Genomic DNA, 25,845 nt, shown 5'->3' with positions numbered 1-25,845 from the left:
ATGTAATTAAAAAATAAAACAATATTCAATTATAAAACAACATTTATTTTTCAAACGGACACAGAAATTGCATGTATGCTGATATGTACATGCATGTACATCACATGCAACACGTGACAAAGTTGGATTTCCTCACATTATTTCAATCTATGTTAGTAGTGTGCCGCCCTGGTTTAGGTGAGGATCAGGAAAAAAATGAGCACAGAAAATTGGGAGTTTGTAGCGGAGCATAAGGAAGTCTCGCAAAGTTCTGCTCTCTCCCATGGTGGCTACTTTGATGCCTCTTTTGAAATAATCAAATGCCAATTAAAAATAATAATGACAATCCGTTTCTTTATATGCCCCTGCATTGCTGGTGCCCTGAACACCAGCTAAGCCTGCCTATTGGGTAATAAAGCACTAAGGGCGAACACGTGCTGGAAGCTGTTGTTAAAGAGGCAGGGGAGCCGGGCTGGTCCAAAAATTTGGCCACCTAACCCTGGAGCAAAGGTTGCGGGCGAGGGGGTCGGGGCGCATGCGCAGTGGAGCGGACGCCTGGCAAGAAGAAAGGAGCAGGTGGGGGCTATTTTTTATGCTTCCCCTTTTTGACTGCGGAGCCAAAGCGTCGGCGGGCCTGGGACTTCCTGCAGCGGCGGCGAGGCGCGGAAGGGACACGCGCGAGCCCCTTTGCAGTTGCCTGCCACCCTGCCTGCCCACCCGCCTGCCTTCCTTCCAATGCAGCAACCTGCGACAGGTAAAACTTTCTGGGCTCGAAGCCAGCGAAGGAGATGAGCCGCTTTTCCCAGCAGAGGGACTGTTTTTCTCCAGCTTTCCGGAGAACCACTGGGCGCCTTTCCCCGGCTTGTGCTTCTGAATGCCAAAAGAGAGGTCGGCCGTCCCTTCCACCTTATAATGGTCGCTTATACAAGCCCCCACTGCTGCATAGGCACTCGCCTTCACCTGAGTCTGGTGACCTCCAGGTGTTTTGGACTACAACTCCCATTTAAAATAAATCAATAAATCGGAATTGATAGTTTAAAACACCTGGCGGTCACTAGACTGAGGAAGGCTACCTCCATTTATTTATTGCATTTCTATCCCACCTTTCCCTCCAAGGAGCTGTAACATGGTTCTCCCCCTCCTCAATCCCCAAAACAACTCTGTGAAGTGAGTTGGGCTGAGCGGTGCCTAAGGTTGCCCAATGAGTTTTGTGGCTGAGTGGGGATTTGAACCCTGGTCTCTCCCAGATCCTAGTAGTCCAACACTCTAACCTCGGCCCCACAATGGCCATGCCCATACCCCTGGCCAGCATCTCCAATGGTCAGGGATGATGGGAGTCGTAGTCCATCAGATATCTGGAGGACACCACGGATAGGCTTCGTTCCCAAACTAAGTTCTCATGGTGGCCAAATTCCCATAAGGACCTATGACTCTAGATAGACTGTCTCTGGATGGGGGGGGGGGCGGGGGCAGTTGCCATAAGAAGAGCCTGCTGGATCATGTAGTCTTTTGGGAAACAAACAGGACCTGAGCACAAGATCACTCTCCCCTTCTGCAATTTTCAGCAGTGGGTACTGTATTCTGAGGCGTACTGTATCCGACAATGGAGGTGAAATGCAGACATTGTGGCTAGTAGCTATTGAGGGTGTAGCACCCTGCTTGTGGTTAACGCTTAGCTGGAATGAAATATTCAACGCAGCAATAGAGAAATTAAAATAATAATTTATTTGTCAGACAAATAAATGAGAGGCACAGTGGTATATGGTTACCAAGCTCTGGCCTGCCCTCCTGCCATTCTGGCCAGCACTTATATTTCCTTAATCCAGCCCCCTTGCTCCTCCTGTGGCTGCCTCTGTCCAATCAGCCTGGTTGAAATTCCTATTGGCTGTTTGCTAGAACCAATCACAAAAGATACACCCATTTCCTTTTGCCCTTTTATGGGAAACAAAAAGCTATATATTCTTCTATCTATAAATGACAAATAAGTAGTAATATATTACCAGCTCACCTCTTGCCCTCCTTGCCCTATTGCCCTCCAAAACAAATGGTTAATCTTAAATTTTTATCTTAAACAGATGTCAAGGATCTTGAGTTCACATCATCATTGAAAGATCTCCTTCTCTTGGAGGTCTTTAAACAAAGGCCTGACAACCATATGTGTGCTCTAATGATGTTTCCTGCTTGGCAGGGGGGCTGGGCTGATGGCTGATGGCCCCTGTGATCTCTTCCAACTATATGAAATAAGAATCTAGCATAAGGATTTAACATTTCTTAGCTTCTAATTCCTTTGCATAATTACATTTAAGCCAATATATTTAATTCATAACATAGATAGCTTTTTAGAAGAATAAACCTTTTCAAAGTAAAAAAGGAAGGAACAGTTTCCAGCCTCAAAATAAGATAGGAAGAAACCTATCTTCTCCAGCCAAGCCAGTTGCCTTTTTCACTGCTCTTGACCTTTCAACCTTAGGAAAATATGGCTCAAGTTTAATGGGAGGCACATGGTTTTATTTTACTATTTATCAACTCTTAATTATGTTTATCTCTTTTTTTTATCTTCTGTAATATGTAGGGTCAGTGTAACCTTGGCTGTCAGCCTGTAATTCCCTTTTTACGACTTTGAGAACTGTTTTCTGCTATAAATCAGGGGGTCCCCTTGTCCAGGAGAATAAACATCTTGCCAAGGTTCTTAGGCAGCTGGTCTTCTGCCTGGCATAAACATTTGAAAATCTTTAAGCTCATTTTAAAATACAGGCCTTAATCAAAAATATAAGCTTTGATAAAAATGCAGGCTTATGATTAGATGCCTCAAGGGCACCCCATTGGCTATACTTAACCTACACTGACTTGCAGCAGCTCTTTCAGTCAGGTGCTGTGCTTAGCCCTGGAAATGCCTGGGATTGAACCCAAGACCACCTGTATTCAAAGCAGATGCTCTACTGCTGAGCTGGAACCCTTCCCCGTACACTTGGGAGCATCATTTAGGAGGCATTTCTGCTTGGAGGTGCCAGAGATCTCTCGATGCACTTGAAAAGTGTGTTTTCTGATGGGTTGGGTCACTGCCTTGAAGCTACTGGCCTTCAGAAACTTTGCATTTCCAGCACTCCAGCTGCTGGCGCGGGCCGATGACATCATCAACCTACGCCTGCAGGTGGAGTAAGGGCAGAGCTGGCAGTGAGTAGCCATAGGACCTAGCAGATTATGTTGCCCTCACATCTCAGGATGCCTCTGTGCCTGTGTGTGGGCACCTTGGGCACTGGAGTTCCCCATAAGCAACTCCTAGAACGGTTGTGTTTGTAGAATTACACCAAGAAAGTAAAGACTAACCAACAATGGAAAAGATCTGTGGGGAAAGGAACATGTCTCTCCCCACGCAGCAATGTGAGAAGAGCCAGCAGGATCAGGCCAGTGGCCCAACTAATCCGGCATCCTGTTTTCACAGTGGCCAACCAGACGCCTCTGCTGGGAAATCTGCAAGTAGGAGTCAAACACAACAGCACTTTCCTGTGGTATCCAGCAACCGGAAGCATTATACTGGCTCCAACTGTGGAGCAATTGTGCATAGCCATCACGGCTAGTGGCCATCAATAGTTTACCTCCTCCATGAATTGGTCTAATCCTCTTTTAAAGCCATCCAAGTTGGTAGCGTCACTGCCCTCCTTTTATCTGTCTTGAATTTTCCAACGAGGTTGATTAACCTCCTGTACAGGAACCTCATTTAATGAATGATGATAAAATGTGGTCATGGGTGGGGTGGGGTGGAGGCCCTGTGTGGAAGAGGTCTGTTTATGGAACCCATGCCTGTTTATGGAACCCATGCCTTCTGATTTGCTTACATGGAAGTAAGCAAGATCATATCCAGTCTTTATTGAGCTTTCATTCTGATTTGTTTGCAGGGTGATAACAGGACAACGAGCATTTGTCCTGATTTCCTTGCAGGGTGTTTACACGTCTTCCTGCTATCCTTTCACTCATTCCGCACTTTTCAGTGCATTTCCCAGTTCACTATCCTAACTGCAAAAGAAGAGTCCAGTTTCTTATTTCTTAAAGTTCATTTGTTGCACTATGGAGACATAGCTTTGATTCACTTTAATTTTTGCCAATCTACATTTCCTGGTATGCCTTTTGAACCCCTCCCGCAAAATGGCAACAGCCTGAGAAAGGCCCTGTGGCTAATAGCCCAAGCCTTCTCCAGTATTTTGTTTGTTTAAAATATACTGCCTTTAATGAACCGCTCAAGGCAGTTCTCAATAAAATCATTAAAATAGATTGAACATACAATAGAGAATTGATCTTTATTAATTTCTTTTAAACAAACTGCTCCTCAAGGAGGCTTTAAAACTAATCAGTGCAGGTGAACTTTTTTTACAGCAGATCCACCGAGGATAAGGCTGTCCGTGGTTGGTATCCATGATGGCTGTTTGCTCTGCCTCTGTGGTCAGAGGAACTAATGCTTCTGAATACCAGTTGCTGGAAACCACAAAGGGGAGAGGCCTCTTGTGTTCCAAGCTTGCGCACAGGACCCAAACTAATGGATTCCAGTTGCAAGAAAGGAGATTCCAACTAAACATCAGAAAGAACTTCTGACAGAAAGAGCTGTTTGACAGTGGAACGGACTCCCTTGGGAGGTGGTGGACTCTACTTCCTTGGAAGTTTTTAAGCAGAGGTTGGATGATCATCTGCCATGTTTGATCTAGTTGAGATTCTTGTGTTGCAGGAGGTTGGACTAGATGAGCCTTGGGGTGCCTTCCAACTCTCCAGTTCTATGATTCTGTCTGTCCGACCACTGTGAGAAGAGGATGCTGGACTAGATGGGCCAGTGGCCTGACCCTGCCGGGTCTCCTTATGTTCTCATGACTGTCTTCAGTATCAGTGACGGGATGTCCCAGAAGACCAGTTGAGAGTGCTGCAGTTTTCGTGTTCCACTTCTGGACTTCCCATAGGCATTTCCATGCCAGTGTTTAAACAAAATGCAAGACTAAATTGCCGGATCCAGCACAGCTCTCCTGGTGTTTTTAACGGCAGTCAAACAGCAAACTAGATGCTGAACCAACAAAACAACAACAACAACACCACGGGGTGGCAGGTGGAGAGAACAACATCTACTACCTGATGCTTGCCGTTGTAAATGGATGCACTTCCCAAAGGATGGAAGACTGCCGTTTCCAAACAATGAGAAAATGCAGTATCAACACCTGGGAAACAGTAGCATTTGCCAACCTGGTGCCCTCCAGATGTTTTGGACGGCAACTCCCATAGAAAACACCAGGTTGGCAAAGGTTGTCTTATTGTTCCAAGAAAAGTGCTCCTTCAGGGGAAAGATGTCTAGGTTTAGAGGACCAATCTGATTTTTCTTGTAAAAAAAAATTCATGTGTGTAGTGGTGGTGGGAAGCAAAATTTGACCAGGCTGAACTTTTCCAGTGAGAATTGAGTGACCCACATATCTCCTGACTTCCTGGTGTCCGGCCTTCCCTTTGGCCCTTGAGGAATGGGTCAGTGGGGCAGGGGAAGGCAAGCTCTGGCCTTTGGGATCGGAGCTGGGAAGCTTTTACCCAGGAAGGTGATGCCTTGACACCGCTGGTGAGCTGTTCTGGCACTGGGCTGTGAACTCCCTTCGCTTTTATAAACGAAACCCGCCTCCCCCCCTTGAGAAACACCTGTTTAAACTTGCCAAACAGGTTAATATTCTCTCTCTCTCTCCATTCCCCTCCCTCTGGCAGTTCGTGGAGAACAGGTTGTGGAGTTTCAAAACAGAGCAGCAATTGCTCAGCACCATCAAGGAGCAAGCCACCGCACCAACGCCGCCGAAGAAAGGGGGACCTGACCACCCTCTCCCGGACACCCCATGAGAAAGATCCATTTCCCAGGAGTCACGGAAGCATCAAGCCTAAGGATGGCAGCCCCCTTGTCCCCCTTTCAGCTGGCATGATCCCTCTCGCCCTGCTCTTTTTATTTTTAAAAGCTGAGTAGCTGTCTCCCCACCGCCCCTTAACTCGGCACTGTTGTCATTGAGAAGGCAAGGAGAGGTTCTTCACCACTACCCAGCTGGCCACTTTGGTTCTAAAGCCTGCGGAAAGCACTTTGACAGCAGCAGCAGCAGCTGAATCAGCTGGTTCCACCTTGCGCCATGATCCGGAAAGTTTTCCTTCTGTTGCTGGCTATCCCTGGTAAGTCCTTGCCCTCTGGGCTCTTTTTCCTTTCCGTTTTACCCCCTCCTCGACTTTCTCTACAACACACAGACTTTTCGTTGACTGTTGAGCTGTCTGAAAGAGAGATGGGGTGGTTTTTTTGTAGTTCCTTTATTTCCCACAGACCGACTTAGTGAGTAATTGGGTAATGATAGCTTTGCCTAATCTCTGCTGGGCTTTGGGGGGGATGCTTTCGGATGGGGGAAAGTCCTGCTTCGGTTTCGTTCCAGGCCCACCCACCCACCTTCCTAAGCCTTCCTTTATGTACCTGATGGGAAAGGCAGAGGGTGTGTTTGTGTGTTTTAGGGATCCTAGACATTGCTTGATCCCCTGTTGTTGACTTGCTGTGGATTAAAGAGCCTCTGCTTGATGTAGCCTGTTTTGCAAAAGGCAGATTCTTAAGGGGAGATGAGCTGGAAAATGAGATGCCTGGGGATGTATGTATCAGGATTTTGGAGGAAAGATGGACGGTTGTCAGTACCTTTTGCAGAACGAACTGGCCTGTGATAGTTCTACACATCTGCATTGTGGGGGGTTGGACTGGATGACCCTTTGGGTGCCTTCCAACCCTGATCTCCTGGGAAGTGAGGTGCTTCGGCATCCCAGGTTCTTGATCCCATCTGCAAAGGCAAGCTGGGATGGGATCCCTCTCTTTTTTCCTTCCTCTTGCTGGAGGGGGAAATGAAAAGAGGGCTTGCAGTCTGGAGATACCCTGTTTGGTGCCCTTGCGGTAAAGTAACCCAAGGAAATTCAGCAAGTGATGTTTTCCCCTTTCCTGGAATGGAAACCAATTGGGTGTCGAAAGCTGAAGCTGCTGCACCCCCCCCCCCCCGCAATATCAGGCTGCTGTTGGTCCTTTCGGTGGAGTGGAGAGGGATGGGCCACCCTATTTCTTGCAGCTGTCAACACACTCACAAGCTCTTCCCTTGAAATGACAACCGTAAGGGCAAGACCAAAAACAGATTTCCTGGATTTCCTGGTTTCTTCATTTTCTTAATGACATTTGAAAGTTAGAAAAAGCAAACCTGTTGCCAAAAAAAGAAGAGGAGGTCCATTTGGCTGAGGATGCAGGAAGCTTAACTTTTTTGTTGCAAAGAAAACCACTTTCTGGTGGGAAAATGCCACCTCCTCCTGTGTCGTGTCTTTCACAATAACTGAACTTGGCTTGCCTCCCACATGGGAAGGTAGGCTATTTTGTGCCAAAAGCCCCCGTCTGCCTGTCTTTCTCTCTGTGGGCTGCTTGCTCTGTAAATTGTTGAAATAACGTTGTTTCCTGCCTTGCTTGGGTGTTGCGGAGGCTGAGAAGTTGCTGCGTTTGGTGGAGTGGCAATAGAAGACTACAATAGGAGTGGCAATAGGAGAGGGAGGCTGGATCTAGACACATCAAAGAAGCATTTCAGTTAAATGCGCTGTAAATTTAAACAGGGAAAACAGGTACAGAAAAACCTGACTCCACAGCGACATCTGGTGGCACAATGCTATATCGCATATACAATGCATATGAATCGCTTTTTCTTTACCAATCTAGCTGAGTCCGGAGTTCCCTGAAAGAAGCCAAGGGGAAGTTACTATGTACTTAAGAAGCAGGGAAGCCATCAGTAACTTACCCATGAAAACAACTCACCCCAGTGATTTATTTATATGTGGGATGCCTAGGTGCTCGAATATATTTTGTTCAGGATCTGGAGGTGTGAGGTACTAATGGACCTCATTCGCATTTTAAGCACAATGATGCCACTTTAAACAGTCATGACTTCACACAGAGAATTGTTGTGGTTTGTTAAGGGTACTGAGAGTTGTTAGGAGACCCCTATTCCCCTCATAGAACTGCAATTCCCTGGGCTCCCCATGAAGCAGGATTGGTTATTAAACCACTCTGGGAATTGTAGTTCTCTGACTGTGTACGGCAGGGGTGTCGCCAATGCAGTGACTCCCAGGTGTTGTCAGACTTCAACCCCAACCATCAATTACCGTTCACCTTGCTGCTTGGGGCTGATGGGAGCTGGGGGTCTCCACCATCACCTGGAGGGTGCCGCAACATTGGCTAGCCCTGATGTTGCCGCGTTGCTCTTGGTGCAGCCTGAAGAGCGGGAAATCAACAGGCTGTTTTCTTGCTATGCCGAGGAAAGCTTCACCAGTTGGATTTCTGCCTGCCCAGAGCACAGGGGCAAATAAACTGAGGGAACAGGCTGCTCTCCTCTCACCACAGAGTGACCACAGCGAACCTCCCTAATCTGAGAGACCCCGTTGGGCACCATTCTGCTTCACTAATTTGATAAGATTCGGCATCATGGGATGCCATTTAGAGGAGGGGGTGGTAGCTTTGCCTTTTCCACTTGCCTCTTTGCCTGTCTCTCTCCCCCCCCCCCCAAATTCCCTTCCTCCAGCAGCTTTGAAGTGACTCAACTGGTTTTTCATTACTCTCTCCGGAAGGAGCTCCAGCCCTGCAAGAGATGCTGACTCGGGGTTTGTGCCTTATACAACCACACGCAGGCCGCAAAAGCAGCTCTGTGAGTCACAGAGACCAGTTTGGGAAAGGCTGCAGGGTTGAGCGAGTCCACGGAGTCCATGGGGCTGCCAGGCAGGCTCTGGAGCCTGGGACTGGGGCGGGTTGGCTGTGGGAGGGAGAATCATAGGATTGTCAAGCTGGAAGGCACCCCAAGGGTCATTTAGTCCAACCCCCTGCAATGCAGGAGTCACAGCTAAAAAATCCCTGATTTTTATCGAACCTCTGCTTAAAAAGCTCCAACGGGGTGGCACCTTCTGCCAGAGTCCTTTCCACTGTCAAACAGCTCTTACTGTCAGGAAGTTCTTCCTGTTTTTTTAGTCAGCACCTCCTTGCTGGTGATTTGAATCCATCAGTTTGGGTCCCACCCTCTACAGCAGCAGGGAACATGCTTGCTCCATCTTCCATGGGATGGCCTTTCCGATATTTGAAGATGGCTCTCGTACCACCTCCCAGCCTTACCTTCTCCAGATCCAACTCCTTCAATTGTTCCTCATAAGATATGGAGTGGTGTCTAGGGATAAGCTAGGGATGGGGCTTGCAAGATGGGAATGTGGCACCCCCTTTTTGAGACTCTTGGGGGCCTGGTGGGCAAAAGGGGGGCAGAGCTAGGAGAGAACCCCCTTGGGCCAAGCAGAAAGTCTCACTCTGAGATTTTAGCCCTTTCCCTGGAAAAGGGGGCTAATTTCCCTAAAACTCTTTTAAAGCCGTCTAGGCTGGTGGCCGCCACTTCCTCTTTTGGGAGTGAGTTCCGTAGTTTTAACTATGTGCTGCATAAAGAGCCACTTCCTTTTACATGTCCCAAATCTTCCATCATTCAGCTAAGGCAGTAACAGGTCCAGGGTTACCCAGTGAGCTTCATGACAAAGTGGGGATTTGAACCCTGGTCTTCATAACCTTGGAGCAAGAGAGAGATTCCTGTGCATCCAGGGGCGAGTACGTGGTTGTTCAGTGAGGTGGTCAGTTTTTGTCTAGTTCCATCTAGAAACTCTGCCTTTCGATTCTTAAAAGCATCTGCTGTTTTGCTCCTCTCTCCTGCATACACACAACACACTTCCACCCTGTCCTCAGTTGGATTAATTTCACCTCTTCCAAGCCTTGGTGGGTATCTCATGCAGGAAACACAGAGAGATGCCCAGCTATCAGGAGTCCTTCTGCTAGCCATTGCCTCCTATTGATGAAACCTCAATCAATCACCAGTCCATCAAACAGGAGAATGACTGTACGCTAACTGGGCTCAAAACATTGTGCATGAAGTTGCGTTGTCTTTGAGCCCTCCTGCTATTTATGTGAATGAATGTCTATTTTTGGTGTGGAACAGAAACCGGAAGGGAGGGCATTAGTAATGTGAATGAGTATTCTAGCCTATGTATCATTTCTCAATCATGCATTGTACAGAGATTGTAGCAAGAATCACTTTCTAAGGCTCCAGGTGGTGGTGGTGAAACTGCGCTTGGATGAGACACATTTAAACTGCAGTTTGTCCCATGACACTGCAACAAGGTGCATAGAATAATAGAATTATGGGGCTGGGAGGGATCTCCAAGGGTCTTTTAGTCAGTCCTCTGCAACACAGGAATCACAACTCAAGAATCCTTGACAGGTTGCCATCCAACCTCTACTTAAAAACCTCAAATGAAGGAGAGCCCACCACCTTTTGAGAGGGTCCATTCCACTGTTGAATGTTTCTTGCTGTCAGAAAGTTCTTCCTCCCCTCCAGAGCACCAGCAGAAAACAAGCTTGTTCCATCTTCCACATGGCAGCGCAGCCCTTCAGATGTTTGAAGAGAGCTCTCATAGCACCTCTCGGTTTTCTCCTCTCCAGGCTAAACAGACCCAGCTCCCTCCCTGGGCCCATGCTCACCAGGGATCAGAAGCCAGCCCAGATCCTGCCCGGCATCCTTGAGAGACACACATTTTTTGCACCTGTGCTTTCCTTTGAAACATCTCTGGTGCGCATTATGCCTAAAGCAGCCGTAAACTGCCTCTTCCCTTTCTCTGCAGCTGCTCCTGCAGCTGTAAAAGGGGGCTAATGGACACTTCCCTGGTAGCTGTCCAGCTTTTGCAAAACAAAGTTAGCAAGCGATCCCACAAACGTCCCAGATGGACCGATTGTGCAAGAGCAGCCATGGTGGCAGCAGGAACCTGTCGGGCAACCAGATTTTTTTCTTTTTAAAGAGCTGCTCTGACTTTGGAATAGGTGGGTGGGGCCAGCTGGTTCTTTGCACCAGGATCCAAGAAGCAGAGGCTCAAACGATCCCTATTTTCCAGTCGGTCGCTGGCCAGCTTTTTGCCTTGTGGGGGCTTTTTTTGCAGCCTAAGAGCCACATTTTTCTGGGCAAGCTCCCAGGGGCCATATGACAGGACAGGTGCAAAAGTGGGTGGACCAACGTATGCAGATTTCACCTTTGTCCAGCAAGCTGGCTTTTTTACACCCACACAACCAAACCCACACACCCTTCCCTCCCTCTCTTCCCTCCATTCAGGCAAGCAAGAGGCCTGATCAGAGCTCAAGGACAAATCCCAGTCAGGCAAGATCACTCAAGGAAGGTGTGAAGCAGGGCTGGTAGGGGTGTGTGGCCTGCAGAGGGCCAGGTAGAGCAGCTTGAAGGGCCACGTTTAGCCTGACGTTCCTCTCCTCTGCTGTGGGAATACAGTGGTACCTTGGGTTACATACGCTTCAGGTTAAGAACAGTTTCAGGTTACAGACTCTGCTAACCCAGAAATATTACCTCGGGTTAAGAACTTTGCTTCAGGATAAGAACAGAAATCGTGCTCCAGCAGCACGGCAGCAACAGGAGGCCCCATTAGCTAAAGGGGTGCTTCAGGTTAAGAACAGTTTCAGGTTAAGAATGGACCTCCGGAACGAATTAAGTACTTAACCTGAGGTAGCACTGTATGTGTGATGCGAAAGAAAGAGGCGGCTTCGCCCTGCCAGACTTGAAATTATATTATGAAGCTTCATGTCTCTGCTGGTTGAAAGAATGGATAAAGTTAAAAAATACTGAGTTATTGGACTTAGAAGGTTTTGATAACAGATTTGGCTGGCACGCATATCTATGGTGTGAGAAAAGAAAGATTCATAAAGGTTTCGAAAACCACATCTTTAGAAGATCTCTCATAGAAATATGGGAGAGATATAGAAGTTTATTAGAATCAAGAATTCCCCACTGGCTATCTCCATTAGAAGTTATGAGTCTTAAGAAAGTCAATATGAGGGGGAACTGGATTACATATAAAGAACTGATTATAAAGGAAGGAGGAAAATGGAAAATGAAATCCTATGAAGAAGTGAAAGAGTATGTGTATGATTGGTTGCATTATTATCAGATTAGCGAAATGTTTAAAAAGGACTTAAAAGAAAGAGGTTATCAGGAAAAAGAATCGAAATTTCAAATAGAAATAATAAACAATGAAAATAAAATTTTGTCCAAGATGTATAAAATCTTGCTAGAATGGTATACAAAAGATGAGGAAGTTAAATCGGTTATGATACACTGGGCCAGAGATTTGGGTTATAATATAGAGTTTAATGATTGGATAAAACTGTGGAATGAAAGTATAAAATTTACGGCATGTACTGCATTAAAGGAAAATGTTATGAAAATGATTTATAGATGGTACATCACACCTGTGAAACTGGCAAAAATGTATAAAACATGTAATAAGTGTTGGAAATGTAAAGAAAAAGAAGGAACATTTTATCATATGTGGTGGGATTGTAAGAAGGTGAAGGGCTTCTGGGAAATGATATATAATGAGATGAAAAAGATGTTGAAATATACGTTTGTTAAGAAACCAGAGGCGTTTCTTTTAGGAATAGTAGGAAATGAAATAAATAGAATGGACTGTAAACTTTTCCAATATGCAGTAACAGCAGCGAGAATATTATTGGCCCAAAGATGGAAACAGGAACAACTGCCGACACTCGAAGAATGGAGAATGAAACTGATGGAGTATGCTGAACTGGACAAACTAACAGGAAAGATCAGATATATACGAGATCAAAAGTTCATTGAAGACTGGGGAAAATTTTCAGACTATCTGAAATGTGTATGTGATGAGCAAATAACGCTAGTGGGATTTCAAGAAGTTCTGTAAATGATAGAGGACTATTGTATTCATGGAAACTAAGTGTGTGAAGGTTTATAAAATGCAATATAAAATTAGGAAATGTGTATTTAAAAAATTTGAATAATGGATGATTGTCAGAGAGGTTGAAGGAAGTCTAAAAGAGAAAATATGTGATAAATTTAGATTGGATACTATAAATGTATGTTGGAAACTTAAAAAAATTTTTTTTTAAAAAAGAAAGAAAAGAATGGACCTCCGGAACGAATTAAGTACTTAACCTGAGGTACCACTGTATGTGTGATATGGTTCTCCTGGTGCCTTCCTGTAGGTGCCTAGACAGAAGTTAGATATCTGATGCTGGCTGAGACCGATCTTGGCAGGATTAATAACTTTGAGCTCAGTGGAAATGTGATTCACGCGTTTAGCGATCAGCACCAAACCGCCCTTTCCATGGACAAATCGATGAAGGCGAGGGCTTCGATGGCTACTGTGAGAACAGGACGCTGCTGGTGGACTCTCCTTCATTGGAGGTTTTTAAAGAGAGGTTGGATGTCTTGTCTGTCAGGGATTTTCCCCCACTGCGATTCATGTGCTGCCAGGGGTTGGACTCTGCCATTCTACGCTTCTGTGGAAACCAGATCCACAGAAAGCAGTGCAATTCGGTGCATGCTTGATGTGGGAGTGAACCCCGTCAAATACAGTGTGGGGCTTACTTTGGATGTAAGGCGAGGCATAGGACTGAACCACCCATGTTTGAGACGTGTTATGTTGTGCCGCCCGCGGGTGTCCTGCTCCTGCTTTTGAAGCTGCTGGAGAAGAGCGAGCAAATGCAGAGTAGAGCAGGTGGAGAAGATCCATTTGCCGTGTGCCCATGGGAAGAGCGAGGGGCTTAAGCAGAGACCCCGAGCATGAGGACCAGGCATTGCATACTTGTGTGTGTCTGCACATAGGTGGCTATTTCATAGGATTCCTAGGAAGCTGCCTTATAACAAATCAGAACATCGGTTCATCTAGCTCAGTATTGTCTATGTCAGTGTTTCCCCAACTTGGGTCTCGAGCTGGTTTTTTGGACTACAGTTCCCATCATCCCTGACCACTGGTCCTGCTAGCTAGGGATGATGGGAGTTGTAGTCCAAAAACAGCTGGAGACCCCCAAGTTTGGGAAACACTGGTCTGCACCAATGGGCAGCAGTGGTTCTCTCCAGAGTTACAGGCAGGTCCATTGGTGGAGATTGAACCTGGGGCTTTCTGCATGCAAGGCAGGTTCTGTACCACTGAGCCACAGAGCCCTTCCATTAAGTCTTGGGTTCACTAGGCCTAACTCCCAGGCAAGTGTGTATAGGATTGCAGCCTCAAGGGTGCTTTCAGTCATGGGGAATATTGCATTAGTTTTCCTATAATTATAATGCCGTTACTTCTGTCCCGTTTTCTAATGTTCCTTTCAACACTGCAGTACTTAATTGTGTTATGGAACTCTGGCTTTTTCACCCATATACTGGCATGTTGAGCTCAGACCAACAGCAAACACTGGGCAACATCAGTACACACCCATTCTTTCTGCACAACCTGCTTCTGTTCCTCCATGAAAACAGGATGCTAGTATACCTGCCCAAATTTTGTCACTTTACTCCTGTGATTTACTCCTGGGTCAAGGGGGCTGCAAATGATTCCCCCACCCCCAGAATGAAATAATGCAGGAATGAGCACTAAACATGCACCATATTCCATTTAGTTTTTTGGATTTTACGTCATGTGGAAGTTCAGATGCAGTGCGGAAATTAGCAGGGAAATGCTAGGGAAATTGGGGGGGGGGGGGCTGCTTTGTGAATGCAACCTTAGGGCTCTTCCACACTGCTCCATGCTTTCCAGGTCCAGGTCCAAGTGGATATTTTCTTGTCATGGCATTTTCTTAGGAAAACCCACATTGTACCAACTTATCCACACTTACCTTTTGTCCTGCTCTTTCCAGGCAGAGCTCTGCACTTTAATGCTCAGCATCCAAGTGTGGTTTTGCTTTGCCCCAGGTTTTCCCAGCAAAAACCCGCTCTTTAAAGATGATCGGAGCAAACAGCTATTTGGGTTTTCCAAAGATTGATGTTTGCTCCGATTGAGCTTCAATGATCAGGTTTTCACAGGGAAAACTCAGGGCAACAAATATGCTCAGACATGGAGTTTTAAATCGCTGGCCGTCCCTGGAAAGAGTAGCAGAAGGGTAAGTGTGGATTATCCATGGAAAACCCAATTGCTGTTTGCTCCAGTTCATTGGTAAAATGTGGATTTTGCGGGGGAAAGCGTCAGGATGAGAGAGGGAAAAAGCCCTTAGATACAGAACAGGAAAGCCTGGATCTGTGCCCAGAAATGCAGTACAAAATGAAGTTTGGATTAGCATGTAGCGCTGTAAAAATGAGTGGGCAACCTGAGGCCAAAGGGCAGTAGCCATCGGCCTAATTTCATATGGGAGCAAAAGCTTGCAAGATGTTTCACTAGGCATCCCCAGAAGGAGCAAAAGAAAAAAGAAAAGAAAAGCAGTAATTTGTCAGGGACAGGGTCCTGGGTAAATGGGGATGGTTTAAAGGGTTTGCGTGCACCAGGCTCATCCTGCCGTGGCTTCGTGCCTTGGGCCTCCTGCTGCTCCCTGGGTGAAGTGAAAGTTGTTTTGCAAGCCAGGAGTGCAATTTCCGCCCGCTCGCCATCCCAGCCCTGCTAGCTGGTGGTGACTCTCCCCTGCCCAGCCGGTTCTCTGGGCTTGTTCCTCGGGGACCAGGTTCTCATTAAAGAGGGTGGCAACCCTGTGATTCCTCAGCACTGGGCACGGTGCCCAGGAAGAGCTTTGCAGTCCCAGTTCCCCAAACCGCCACCCTGTCCTCAAAAAATAAAAAATAAAAAAATGCATTGGGGTTAGGTGGTTGGGGGAGAAATCGCCACCCCTTCTGATGGTGGTGGGTGTTGGATTCTAAATCCCAGGCATGGGCCCCCTGTTCCACTGTGATGCTGGAGTGCTTAATTCTGGAAGCTTGGTTATAATTGCTGCTTCCCTACGTTAACTTGTAATCAATACTTAAGTGCTGCTAAATCCATTCGGAGCATAATTACGGATGTTGATGGTAGTAAATAAATTAATTAGGGATGTAAAAATGCTGTCCATTTCAAATTAAATCAGGCTCCGCCAATCTGGGTGCCCTGCAGATGTTTTGCACCGCGACTCCCATCAGCTGCAGACAGTGCACCTATTTTAGAGTGCAACATCCATCAGGCCCAGGCAGCATGATGGGAGTTGTAGTTCAAAACATCAAGATGGGCACCAGGTTGGCAAAGGCTGGTTTAAAGATTCCCCATGAGCCTTCTGGAACCAGCTGGCAGGAAAAAAACAGCAAAGCACAGCATGCCTCTTTCTCGCCTGTGTGGGTTTCCTGCCTTCAACTCCTTTTGGACAGCGTGGAATTTGATTTCCCCTGCTCCTCCACACCTTTCCAAGCCCCCCAGCAGTAAATGTAAGGCCCAAAGCCAACAAAAGTTGGCTGTACTCAGAAAACCTGCAAGCGAGCCGTGACTAGATCACAAAAGATAGGTGAGGCCGAAGCAGTTTATGCCCGAAAAAGAACCTTCATGTCCAGAGGCAGTCTATCTGTGAATATCAGTTGCCGAAGGAAAAACAGTAGCGGAAGGTTCCTCGTTTTGTGACCCGGCTTGGGGCTTCTATACAACATCTGTCTGGACACTGTTGAAAGCAGGATGTTTAGACAGGGTTAAGACAGCGGGTGGGGAATGTTTTGCAGGACCGCATTCCCTTCTAGGCAGCCTCCTGAGGGCCACATGCCATTGGTGGGTATGGCCAGAGACAACGGGCGGAGCAAAGGATGCAAATGTATCTTTGTACAGTAGGCTTGTCTCTGTAGATAAATACTCACACCTCTCTTTCCTCCATCTGAATGAGGAAAAGGGGTTATCAGGATTCAGGGGCACATTCCAGCATTCAAGGAGGGTGTGCCAGGAGCAGGTGTGACTGGGAAAGGTGTCAAGTCCTGAGGGCCAGGTAGAGAGGCTTGGTAAGCCCCCAACCCTTAGATGAGGTGAGAAATTCCTGCTGGACAGGGGTATGAGCAGCTAGCGTGGTGTAGCGGGGAGAGTGTCAGACTAGGGCCTGGGAGACCAGGGTTCGAATCCCCACTTGGCCACGAAGCTTACTGGTGGTTGACCTTGGGCTAGTCACTGTCACTCTCAGCCGGAGCCACCTCACAGGAGTGTTGTGGGGGGACAAAATGGAGAGCAAACCTAGGTACACTACTTTTAGCTCCTCGGGGGAAAGAAGGTGGGCTATAAGAGTTGTAAGCATTGCTCAGGCTAGCTAAATAGGAGAGGGTGGGTGGGTAGGGCCTTGTTTTGTAGTCTTCACAGAAGCATCTGGCTGCTCTTGGAAAAGGCAGCTCTGTTGTAGGCTCGACCCAGTAATAATAATAATAAAAAATAATAAATAATAATAATAATAATAATAATATAAGTAAAATAATTTCCATTTATACACCACACTTTATCAAAAGATCTCAGTGCAGTGTACAACATTAGAAACACATTATAAAACAACAATTATAAAAACATAGCAGAAACATAGTAAGAAGCATACTGGCAGACAGTTCTCTGGGAGTGTTAGGATGAGAAGATGAGTTTGGTGAGGCTCAGATAGTTCGGATGGTTCTTGGGAGAAGAGCTTAATGATCCAGGCACTGGGGGCGGTGGGGTGGGGGTGCTTTAAGCAAACCCTGCAACCACCTTGAAGCCGGCAGAGGATAGAAATCAAGAGCATAGCCAGGCACCTCAGCCACAAAGGTCAAGTGCTTGCGTGCTATTTACCTCATCATCTTTTCTTTAGTAATGACCTGGCTTCTGGGCACGTGAAGGGAGCAGAGGCTGAGTCAGTCCAGCTCGGGCGCTGTATTGGTGCTCAGATCCTGCTTTCTCAACGGATATACTTGGTGGCCTCAGGCCAACTGTTCCGCTTCAGCCTTTCCTGTTTGCAAGGTTGAAGTGAGGGGGCTAATGACAATGGCTTGTCTTACAGGGTTGTTGTGAGGATTCCAAGGCAATGTCCATGCAGCGCTTTGATAGCTTCTAAAATAACACTTTATTCTTTTATTGAGCTTCACAAGAAACCTCCCCACCGTTAATTTGTCTAAAGGCAGTGGTGGTGGACCTCAGGTCTGGGAGTCAAATGTAGCCCTTCAAGTCTCTCTGTCTGTCTGGCCCCTGAGCCAGGCCATGCTCCTCTTCCTCACCCATCCTCTTCCACGCCCATCTCCAATTATTCCGCCTGGCCAGACTGTGTCCTTAACTGTGGTCCACAATGCAAAGAGTCACCTATGTTGCCCCAGTCACCATTGGCACATGCTGCCCCCCCCCCCAGGTTTCTACTAGAGAATATGGTCCTCAGGCTGAAAAAGGTTCCTAAACCCTAGTCTAATGAAGGCTCAGCATTGCCATGTTCTGTAGCAGTGAATTCCAAAGCTTTGACTCACGCAGAGAAGTCCTTTCTTCTGTCAGTTTTAGTCCCACTGTCAATCATTTTTATTCAAGTGATTCCCACGTCCAGTTACTGATTTGCATCTAGGAGGTCCTGGCTGCAGATTCCCCTTAAATTGCATTTTCTGCTGCAGAAATTGTGCACAATTCAATATTTGCGTAGCTTGTTCCTTCTTGCACTGGGCTAAGGGGGCTGACTGAAATAGCTAAAAAAACCCCAAAAACCTCCATGTTCAATTACCGTATTTTTCGCTCTATAGGGCGCACCTGACCATAGGGCGCACCTAGTTTTCAGAGGGGTAAATCAAGGAAAAAAATAAGATTTCCCCATCCCCAGCTCTGGGAGCAGCGGACAGGCTGCAGGCCACTCAGTCCCTTCTCCCTCCTTGGGGAAAAGCCCCTAAGAGCGGCACACTCTTTAAAGGCTGTGCGCCTCCTGCGGGCTTTTCTAGGAGGGGGAAGAAGGGACTGATGCAGCCAGTCAGTCCCTTCTCCCTCCTGTGGAAAAGCCCGCAAGAGCCACACCGAGCTTGTGTGCAGCTCTTGGGGGCTTTTCCCACCTGCCTCCCCCTGCATTCGCTCCATAGGATGCACACACATTTTCCCTTGCTTTTTAGGAGGGAAAAAGTGCGTCCTATAGAGCGAAAAATATGGTAAATCTTATTTTAAAAATTAGTGTGATTGGAGGGAAGGCAGTAAGAGCCCCTCCAGACTGACGGGGGCATCTTCTGCAACATGTAATTGACACAATAATACATTAGTGGTGGATTTATACTGGATTGTCCGCACATCATTCCACTATATTGTTCTGTGATGTTTCCCCAGTGTTACTGCATTATTGTCATCTGCAGGAGTACAACAAAAGCGTAACAAACCCCCAACCATTTGTGGTATGAAAAGCTGCAAGATTTCAGTCGGATTGGAAACAAAGCAGTGTATTCACCTTGAAACTTGCAGATGCAAACAGTATTTGGAACCCTGAGTTCTGGTTTCCTCCCCTCAAAAAGGACATTGTAAATTTGGAGAAGGTTTGGAAAAGGGCAACCGAAATGATAGATGGGATGGAGCAGCTCCCCTATTAGGAAAGGTTGCAGCACTGGGGACTTTTTAGTTTAAAGGAAAGGCACATGAGAGGCAACGTGATAGAAGTTTATAAAATTACACATGGGCTTGAAAAAAGTGGATAGAGAAAAGCTTTCCTCCCTCTCTCGTCACAGTAGAACCTGTGGACATCCAGCGAATGTTGGAATATTCAAGACAGATAAATGTATGTATTTCTTCAAGCAATGCATAGCTAAACTTTGGAAGAGATAGAGATAGAGATAGCCGCCATCTTGGATGGCTTTAAAAGAGGATTAGACAAATTCTTAGAGGAGAGGGGTGTGAACCAGCCACGATGGCTATGCTCTGTTTCAATAGCTGAAGGCAGCAGTACAGTACTTCTAAATACCAGTTGCTGACAATCTCTGGAGGGGAGATTTACTCTTGTGCATGAATCCTGCTTGGACTTCCCACAGGCATCTGGTCGGACACTGTGAGAACAGGACTCTGGACAATAAACGGGCCGTTAGCCTGATCCAGCAAGCTCTTCTTAGCTTCTTCTTATTGAAAGTGGGTTTGTTTATAATTGCCCCGATAACACCATGAGCCCAAAACAGTCGTGAAGGGCTGGTGCTTAGCAACTCTTTCCTATATTTTGAATTGCCATGACTTCATTGAGTTGTATTCATTGTTTTGATGGATTTGTTGTTATTGCTTGCTTTATTTATATGCTACTGTGCAGGGAATAGCCATTTTGCATGTGTTCAAAGCTTGTGCAATGTGCATGCCTTTTTTGGACCCGGAAGAGGGCAGAATGGGGCAGGGGCGGAACTGAGCAGGCTGGGCTTATGTGCACTCTGCCAATGTGTCTGATGACCTGGAATGCACCCCCTGCACAAATCAGGGGTTGCCTGTATTTGATATTACAGTGACAGGACCCGCCCCCCAAGTGTCCCTGTTTTCCAGGGACAGTCCTGGATTTACAGAAGCCATTCCAGTTTCTGATTTGATCCCAGAATACCCTGCTTTTCCTTAGGATGTCTCTATGGTCGTACCTTGGATCCCAAAGCCTTGGTACTCGGACGTTTTGGCTCCTGAACGCTGCAAACCCAGAAGTGAGTGTTCCGGTTTGCGAACGTTCTTTGGAACTTGAATGTCCAGCGGGGCTTCCACAGCTTCCGATTGGCTGCAGGATCTTCCTGCAGCCAATCAGAAGCTGCGCTTTGGTTTCTGGACGTTTTGGAAGTCGAATGGGCTTCCGGAACGGATTCCGTTCGACTTCCAAGGTACGGCTGTATTTTCATTGGAGAAATGTTGGGAGAGTATGGAATAGGACCATCCCTATTTTCATCGGAGAAACGTTGGGAGGGGACGCACTCATTGCAGTGTTTGTCCATCCGTTGCTTGGAAAGCAGAAGGCAAATACTAGTAAATTGCATCAAAAGGACCCCAAGACGGTGGTTTCAGAAAGTTCACCATGACATAGTTTGGGATGTGGGACTTGGCCAGGGGCAGCGTCAGGAAGCAGTGGCAGAGGTGTCCTTTGGAAACAGCCTTTGGGATGCAGAGCTGCTGGCGTGTCTCCCTTAATCTAATTCTCGCCCTCGCCCAAAATGCCTGCCAGGGGAAAGCACTAGCTCTGCGCTTCTGATGCAAACAGCAGCGCTGGCTGGCTGGCTGGCTGTCGGCTGCCTCTCCTCCGCCTGAGCCAAGCCCTGTTCTCTGCCTCTGCTCTTCTTCGCCCAGGACTCTCCAGGAGGGAGAGGGGAGTGGAGGCACCTTTGTATCTCCTTTTGTTTCTCCTCTGTCCCCACCCTTTTCCCTTCACGCTCTCTCTCTCTCTCTCTCTCTCTCTCTCTCTCTCTCTCTCTCTCTCCCCCTGGCTGCCTATTGTATGTGTCCAGGCACATCCCCCCCCTCTCTCTCTGTAACCACACACAATATCTGCTAGCAGGAGAAGCCGGAACAGGCGGTGGTGGCTCCCGATGCCTCCTTCCCTCCTCCTTCAGGTTGGACGCCTGAGGCCCGGCTGGCGGTGGCAAGGCTTGCCTAGGAGTCGGTGGCACATGCTCCCAGGGGATCTGTAGGAACATACCAGGCCAGTGGCCCAACTAGTCCAGCATCCTGTCTCACACCGGCCAACCGAGTGCCTGCTGGAAACCCTCGAGCAGGACCCAAGCACGGTGGTTTCCAGCAACTGGTGTTCAGAAACATTGCTTCCTCTGACTGTGAAGCAGAGCACAGCTTCCGTCATTACTAGTAGCCATCGATAGCCATCTGCTCCATGAATTTGTCCAATCCTCTTTTAAAGATGTCCGAGTTGGTGGCCATCACTGCTTCCTGTGGGAACAAGTTCCATAGTTTAATTATGTTGGGGCTGCCATATTTCAAAAAGTGAAAAGTTGTCAAGCAAAAATGACAGTGCCAATATGGATTCCTGATTTCCACCAGGACACTGCTTCCAACTGCAGTATTCTGTGTATGTCCAGGAAAATCCTAACGTATGGCAGCCCTAAATTATGTGCTTCATGAAGAAGGACTCCATTTCATTGTGGGCAGGGAGGGGGTGTTTGCATTTTGAGGCCAGGGGCTCCAGCCCCCTTTGATGAGGCCCTGGCATACTTCCAGAAGGCCCTGTGGGGATATGTGCCCATTCACAGTGGATATGTGCCTATGCAGTGGACATCTGCATGGGTTGCCAGTTTTCTACCAGGCCATCTCCAGTGTATATAAAGCCCTGAACAACTCTGGACCAGTTTATCTATGAGATGGCCTTGGCCTTGCTTATGTCTACTGGGCTGCTCTGATCTGCGGAACTGGCACTGTTACAGGGACTACTCTGCATTTGTGAGAGATTGATCTTTCAGGGCTTGTCCACACTTCTGCCTGCCCCATGCCTAGGAAGCACAGGCCGGAGTGGTATTTCAGTTCCATGGCTGGTACTCGGAGGTAGACTGCTTCTGGCTCTGGAGGATCTACTTAGCTCTCAGTCAGTTCCAACCAGTGTGACCAAGGGACAGGTATCATGTGAGGCATACATTGATACCTTGGGTTACAAACACCTTGGGTTACAAATACGGTACTTCGGGTTACAGACTCTGCTAACCCCGAAGTAGTACCTCGGGTTAAGAACTTTACCTCAGGATGAGAACAGAAATTGCGTGGCGGCAGTGGGAGGCCCCATTAGCTAAAGTGGTACCTCAGGTTAAGAACTGTTTCAGGTTAAGAACGGACAGGTTACGAATTAAGTTTGTAACCAGAAGCACCACTGTAGTCTAAAATAGTGCTCTGTGTCCGAGCACTCCCCACCCGCCCGCCCGCCCTGGTGCTTTCTCTATCAAAACTCATTCTTTACCACTGAATTGGAGTAAATGGCAGTCTGCAGAAAACCCAAATTGCTGTTTTTACTGTTTCACTGTTAAAAGAGCGGGTTTTCCTGGGGAAAGTGGCAGAGTAAAAAAAAAAAAAAAGGCGGGGGGAGATCGGACACAGAGCTTTAAAGTGCGGACCTGTGCTTAGAAAAGCGCAGGGCACCGGGTTAGTGTGGATGAACCCTTACTTTGTAAAAAGCAGGTCCCAAACTGTTGTCTGTGGACCTCATTCAGATGGTCCATGACGTGTCTGTGGATTTGTGGTTGAAGAGCAGAGATTGCATCAAACATTCCTGTTGATTTTTAATCACATTACAATTTGAATTCAAATTGCAATGCAATATATAATAAATCAAAGAAGTAAAGAAGAAAGTAGTAAAAATACGATTACAAACCACGCAGCGTCTAGCACAACACATTAATATTGCTACAGCAGGCAGAAAAATTATCAAGTGGTCTGCCAAGACCCAAGCGGGGTGGGGAGTTGGGGAAGTGCTGGTATAAAAAACCTTATGCATTTGTGATGGTTAATCATATTATAGGATTTCAAGTGTGAGGCCAGTGATGAAGGGGTTTTGTCCCATCGAGGAAAAGTAGTTGGGGAATTGAAGGCTGCCACATGTTTATTTATTTACTGCATTTATATCCCATCTTTTCTGGCATTGAACTCAAGGTAGCTTACGTGGTTCTTTGCCCCCCCCTCTTTTATTTTCCACAACAACAACAACCCTGTGAGGTAGGTTAGGCTGAGAAGTGAGTTATTTTCTCTGCACTAGCCGAAGTCCACATTTTCTTGCAGCACTACAAGAGGTTTAAGTCCTGTAGCATCTTCTGTTTCCAGGCCAAGAAAAGCTCTCGCTGTAGCTAGCATCTGTGTCAGATGTTCCTTAGATCAGCTGCTGTTTGGTCAAGCTGCTATTTGACCATCCCACAAGTTCAAGTTGTGGGGAGGCTGAAATGGGGCATTTAAATTCTTTTTTCTGTGTCTTCAAAATCATTCTAGACTTATTCCCTTCAGAGAGCTACAGTTGCCAGAGTGGTTTTATAACCAGTCCCTCCCCACAGGGAACTCTAGGAATTGTAGCTGGGGGGGGGGGGTCGTCTCCTAAGGACTTTCAGCACCCTTTACAAACTACAGTTCCCATGATTCGTTGAGGCTAAGCCATGACTGTTTCAAGTACAGTGGTACCTCGGGTTACATACGCTTCAGGTTACATACGCTTCAGGTTACAGACTCTGCTAATCCACAAATAGTACCTCCGGTTAAGAACTTTGCTTCAGGATGAGAACAGAAATCGTGCGGTGGCGGCGGGAGGCCCCATTAGCTAAAGTGGTGCTTCAGGTTGAGAACAGTTTCAGGTTAAGAACGGACCTCCGGAACGAGTTAAGTACGTAACCAGAGGTACCACTGTAAATGGTTAGTGTGGATGTGGCCTAAGTAAAAAGCAAACAAACCAGTAAGTAAATAAATAAATAACACAGCAAGGCATGTGGGTGCCCTTAGACTGCAATCAGAGCAGCTTCCTGCCCCAACAGGTTAAAGTTGGCTAGAGGGGCAAGAGAAAAAGGAACGGGAAGGCAGGACAGCTGGCTGGATCTAGTATTTTTGTGGGGGGTGTTTGCAGGGGAGCCTTAGCCCTGCTGAATGGCGCTTTTCAGGTTCCAGCATGCCGGTGTCACCTGTTGCATCTGTGCAAGGCATGAAATGTCAAAGGGGGACATGTCGCCCTTTGCCATCCCCTCCAGCTCTGGTGAAGGCGCAGAGTCAGATTGGGGGCAGGGGCTATGCACGTTGTCCCACTTTGTTTCTGAAAGGAGAGGCTCCAGTTCTCAGTTTTTCCTGGAAAGTCATCCCTTTAGCATTCCCGAGAACTGGGTGTTTTATTCCACAGTAAGGGAAAGGGGTGCATGGAAGCGTCGCTCTGCATATGCTCAGAGGCCCGCTGGTAACCTGGCTCTTGCTCCAAGGCTGCCACCAGCTTTGAATGAAGAGGCTGTTGATCCGGGGCTGCTGGGCTGCACATGGAGCCTTGATGTTCATATGCTCTCATTGAAGGGCATGGGCATTAGAGAAGAGACCAGCATCTGTTCCCCATACTGAGACTGGCATTCAGGAAAACCTGCGGAGGGAGCAAAATATTTACCCATCCTTGTGCATTTTGGTTGTTTCTGCCTATAGGAATTTTTAAGTTTAGAAAAAAGGCGAAATGATGTGCAGCATGGAGAAAGTGGCTGGAGAAACTTTTTTCTCCCCGTCTCATAACACTAGATGTCATGGACATCTCATGAAGGTGAACGTTGGAAGATGCTGGATGGATAAACGAAAGGGCATCTTTGCACTGCGCAATCTATGGAACTCACTGCCACAGGAGGCGGGTGATGGCCACCAAGTTGGATGACTTCAAGAGAGAACTGGATAAATTCATGCAGTGAAAGGTTAACAGTGACTACTAGCCACAATAGCTATGCTTGTAATGCTTCTGAACGCCAGAAAGGGAATCCACAGGAGGGGAGAGTTGCTCTCGTGCTCGAATCCTGCTTGGGGGCTTCCCATAATGGGCATCTCTGCTTAGCCCACTGCAAACAGGATGCTGGACTCAATGGGCCATTGACCCAATCTAGCAGGCTCTTTTACTTTCCTTATGCTGCCATTCAGTCCCAGCCAGCATGGTTGAAAAATGGCAGTGCTGACTGGAACGGATGGGGGGAGGAATTTCAAAACAAGCTGGAAGGCCAGACAAGGCCACTGACTAAATTTCACCCAATTTTAACATGGAGACCCACCCCACCCCTGAAGGCAAACTCAGGGACAGGGATATTACTAGGTTACCACCAATACCCCTTGAAAAAGAAGGAATGCCCGTGGCAAATTTACAAATCACCTAAAACGTACTAAGTGCTGTATGTAGATTAGAAGCACAAAACTCACTGCCTACATTCTAGGCTGAAAGACCTTCAGTCCCTGTCTACATATTATTAGGAGTCTGGTTTCCTTCCTTCTAGCAGACATTGTACTTCTTTCTCCTCCTCCTCTCTCTCTGTCTTGGGACATCTCTTCCTTTGCTATGGCAGCGAGACTGGTTTGGCAGTCACTCCTTCTCACAACTGAGTCCTGGCTGAGATGTAAAGTTTTGCAGGGAGGTGTGTGTGTGTTAGTAGTTCTTTTTAACAG

General features: G+C 47.1%; 1 protein-coding gene across 1 annotated transcript in view; it reads left to right on the top strand.

The window, feature by feature from the left end:
* Positions 1 to 602: 602 nt before the first annotated feature.
* NECTIN4 (nectin cell adhesion molecule 4) overlaps positions 603 to 25,845 on the top strand; it is an 88,742-nt gene continuing 63,499 nt past the window's right edge. Inside the window, exons 1-2 of the mRNA XM_079956826.1 lie at positions 603 to 733; positions 5,701 to 6,147. Coding sequence (XP_079812952.1) covers positions 6,108 to 6,147 — 40 coding nt within the window. The 5' untranslated portion in view covers positions 603 to 733; positions 5,701 to 6,107. The remainder of the gene's footprint in view (positions 734 to 5,700; positions 6,148 to 25,845) is intronic.

Source organism: Podarcis cretensis, assembly GCF_951804945.1.
Source record: "Podarcis cretensis genome assembly, chromosome: 16".
NCBI classification, from domain to species: Eukaryota; Metazoa; Chordata; class Lepidosauria; order Squamata; family Lacertidae; genus Podarcis; species Podarcis cretensis.
Note: the sequence above shows the minus strand (reverse complement) of the source record. Positions and strands in the feature narration are given on the sequence as shown.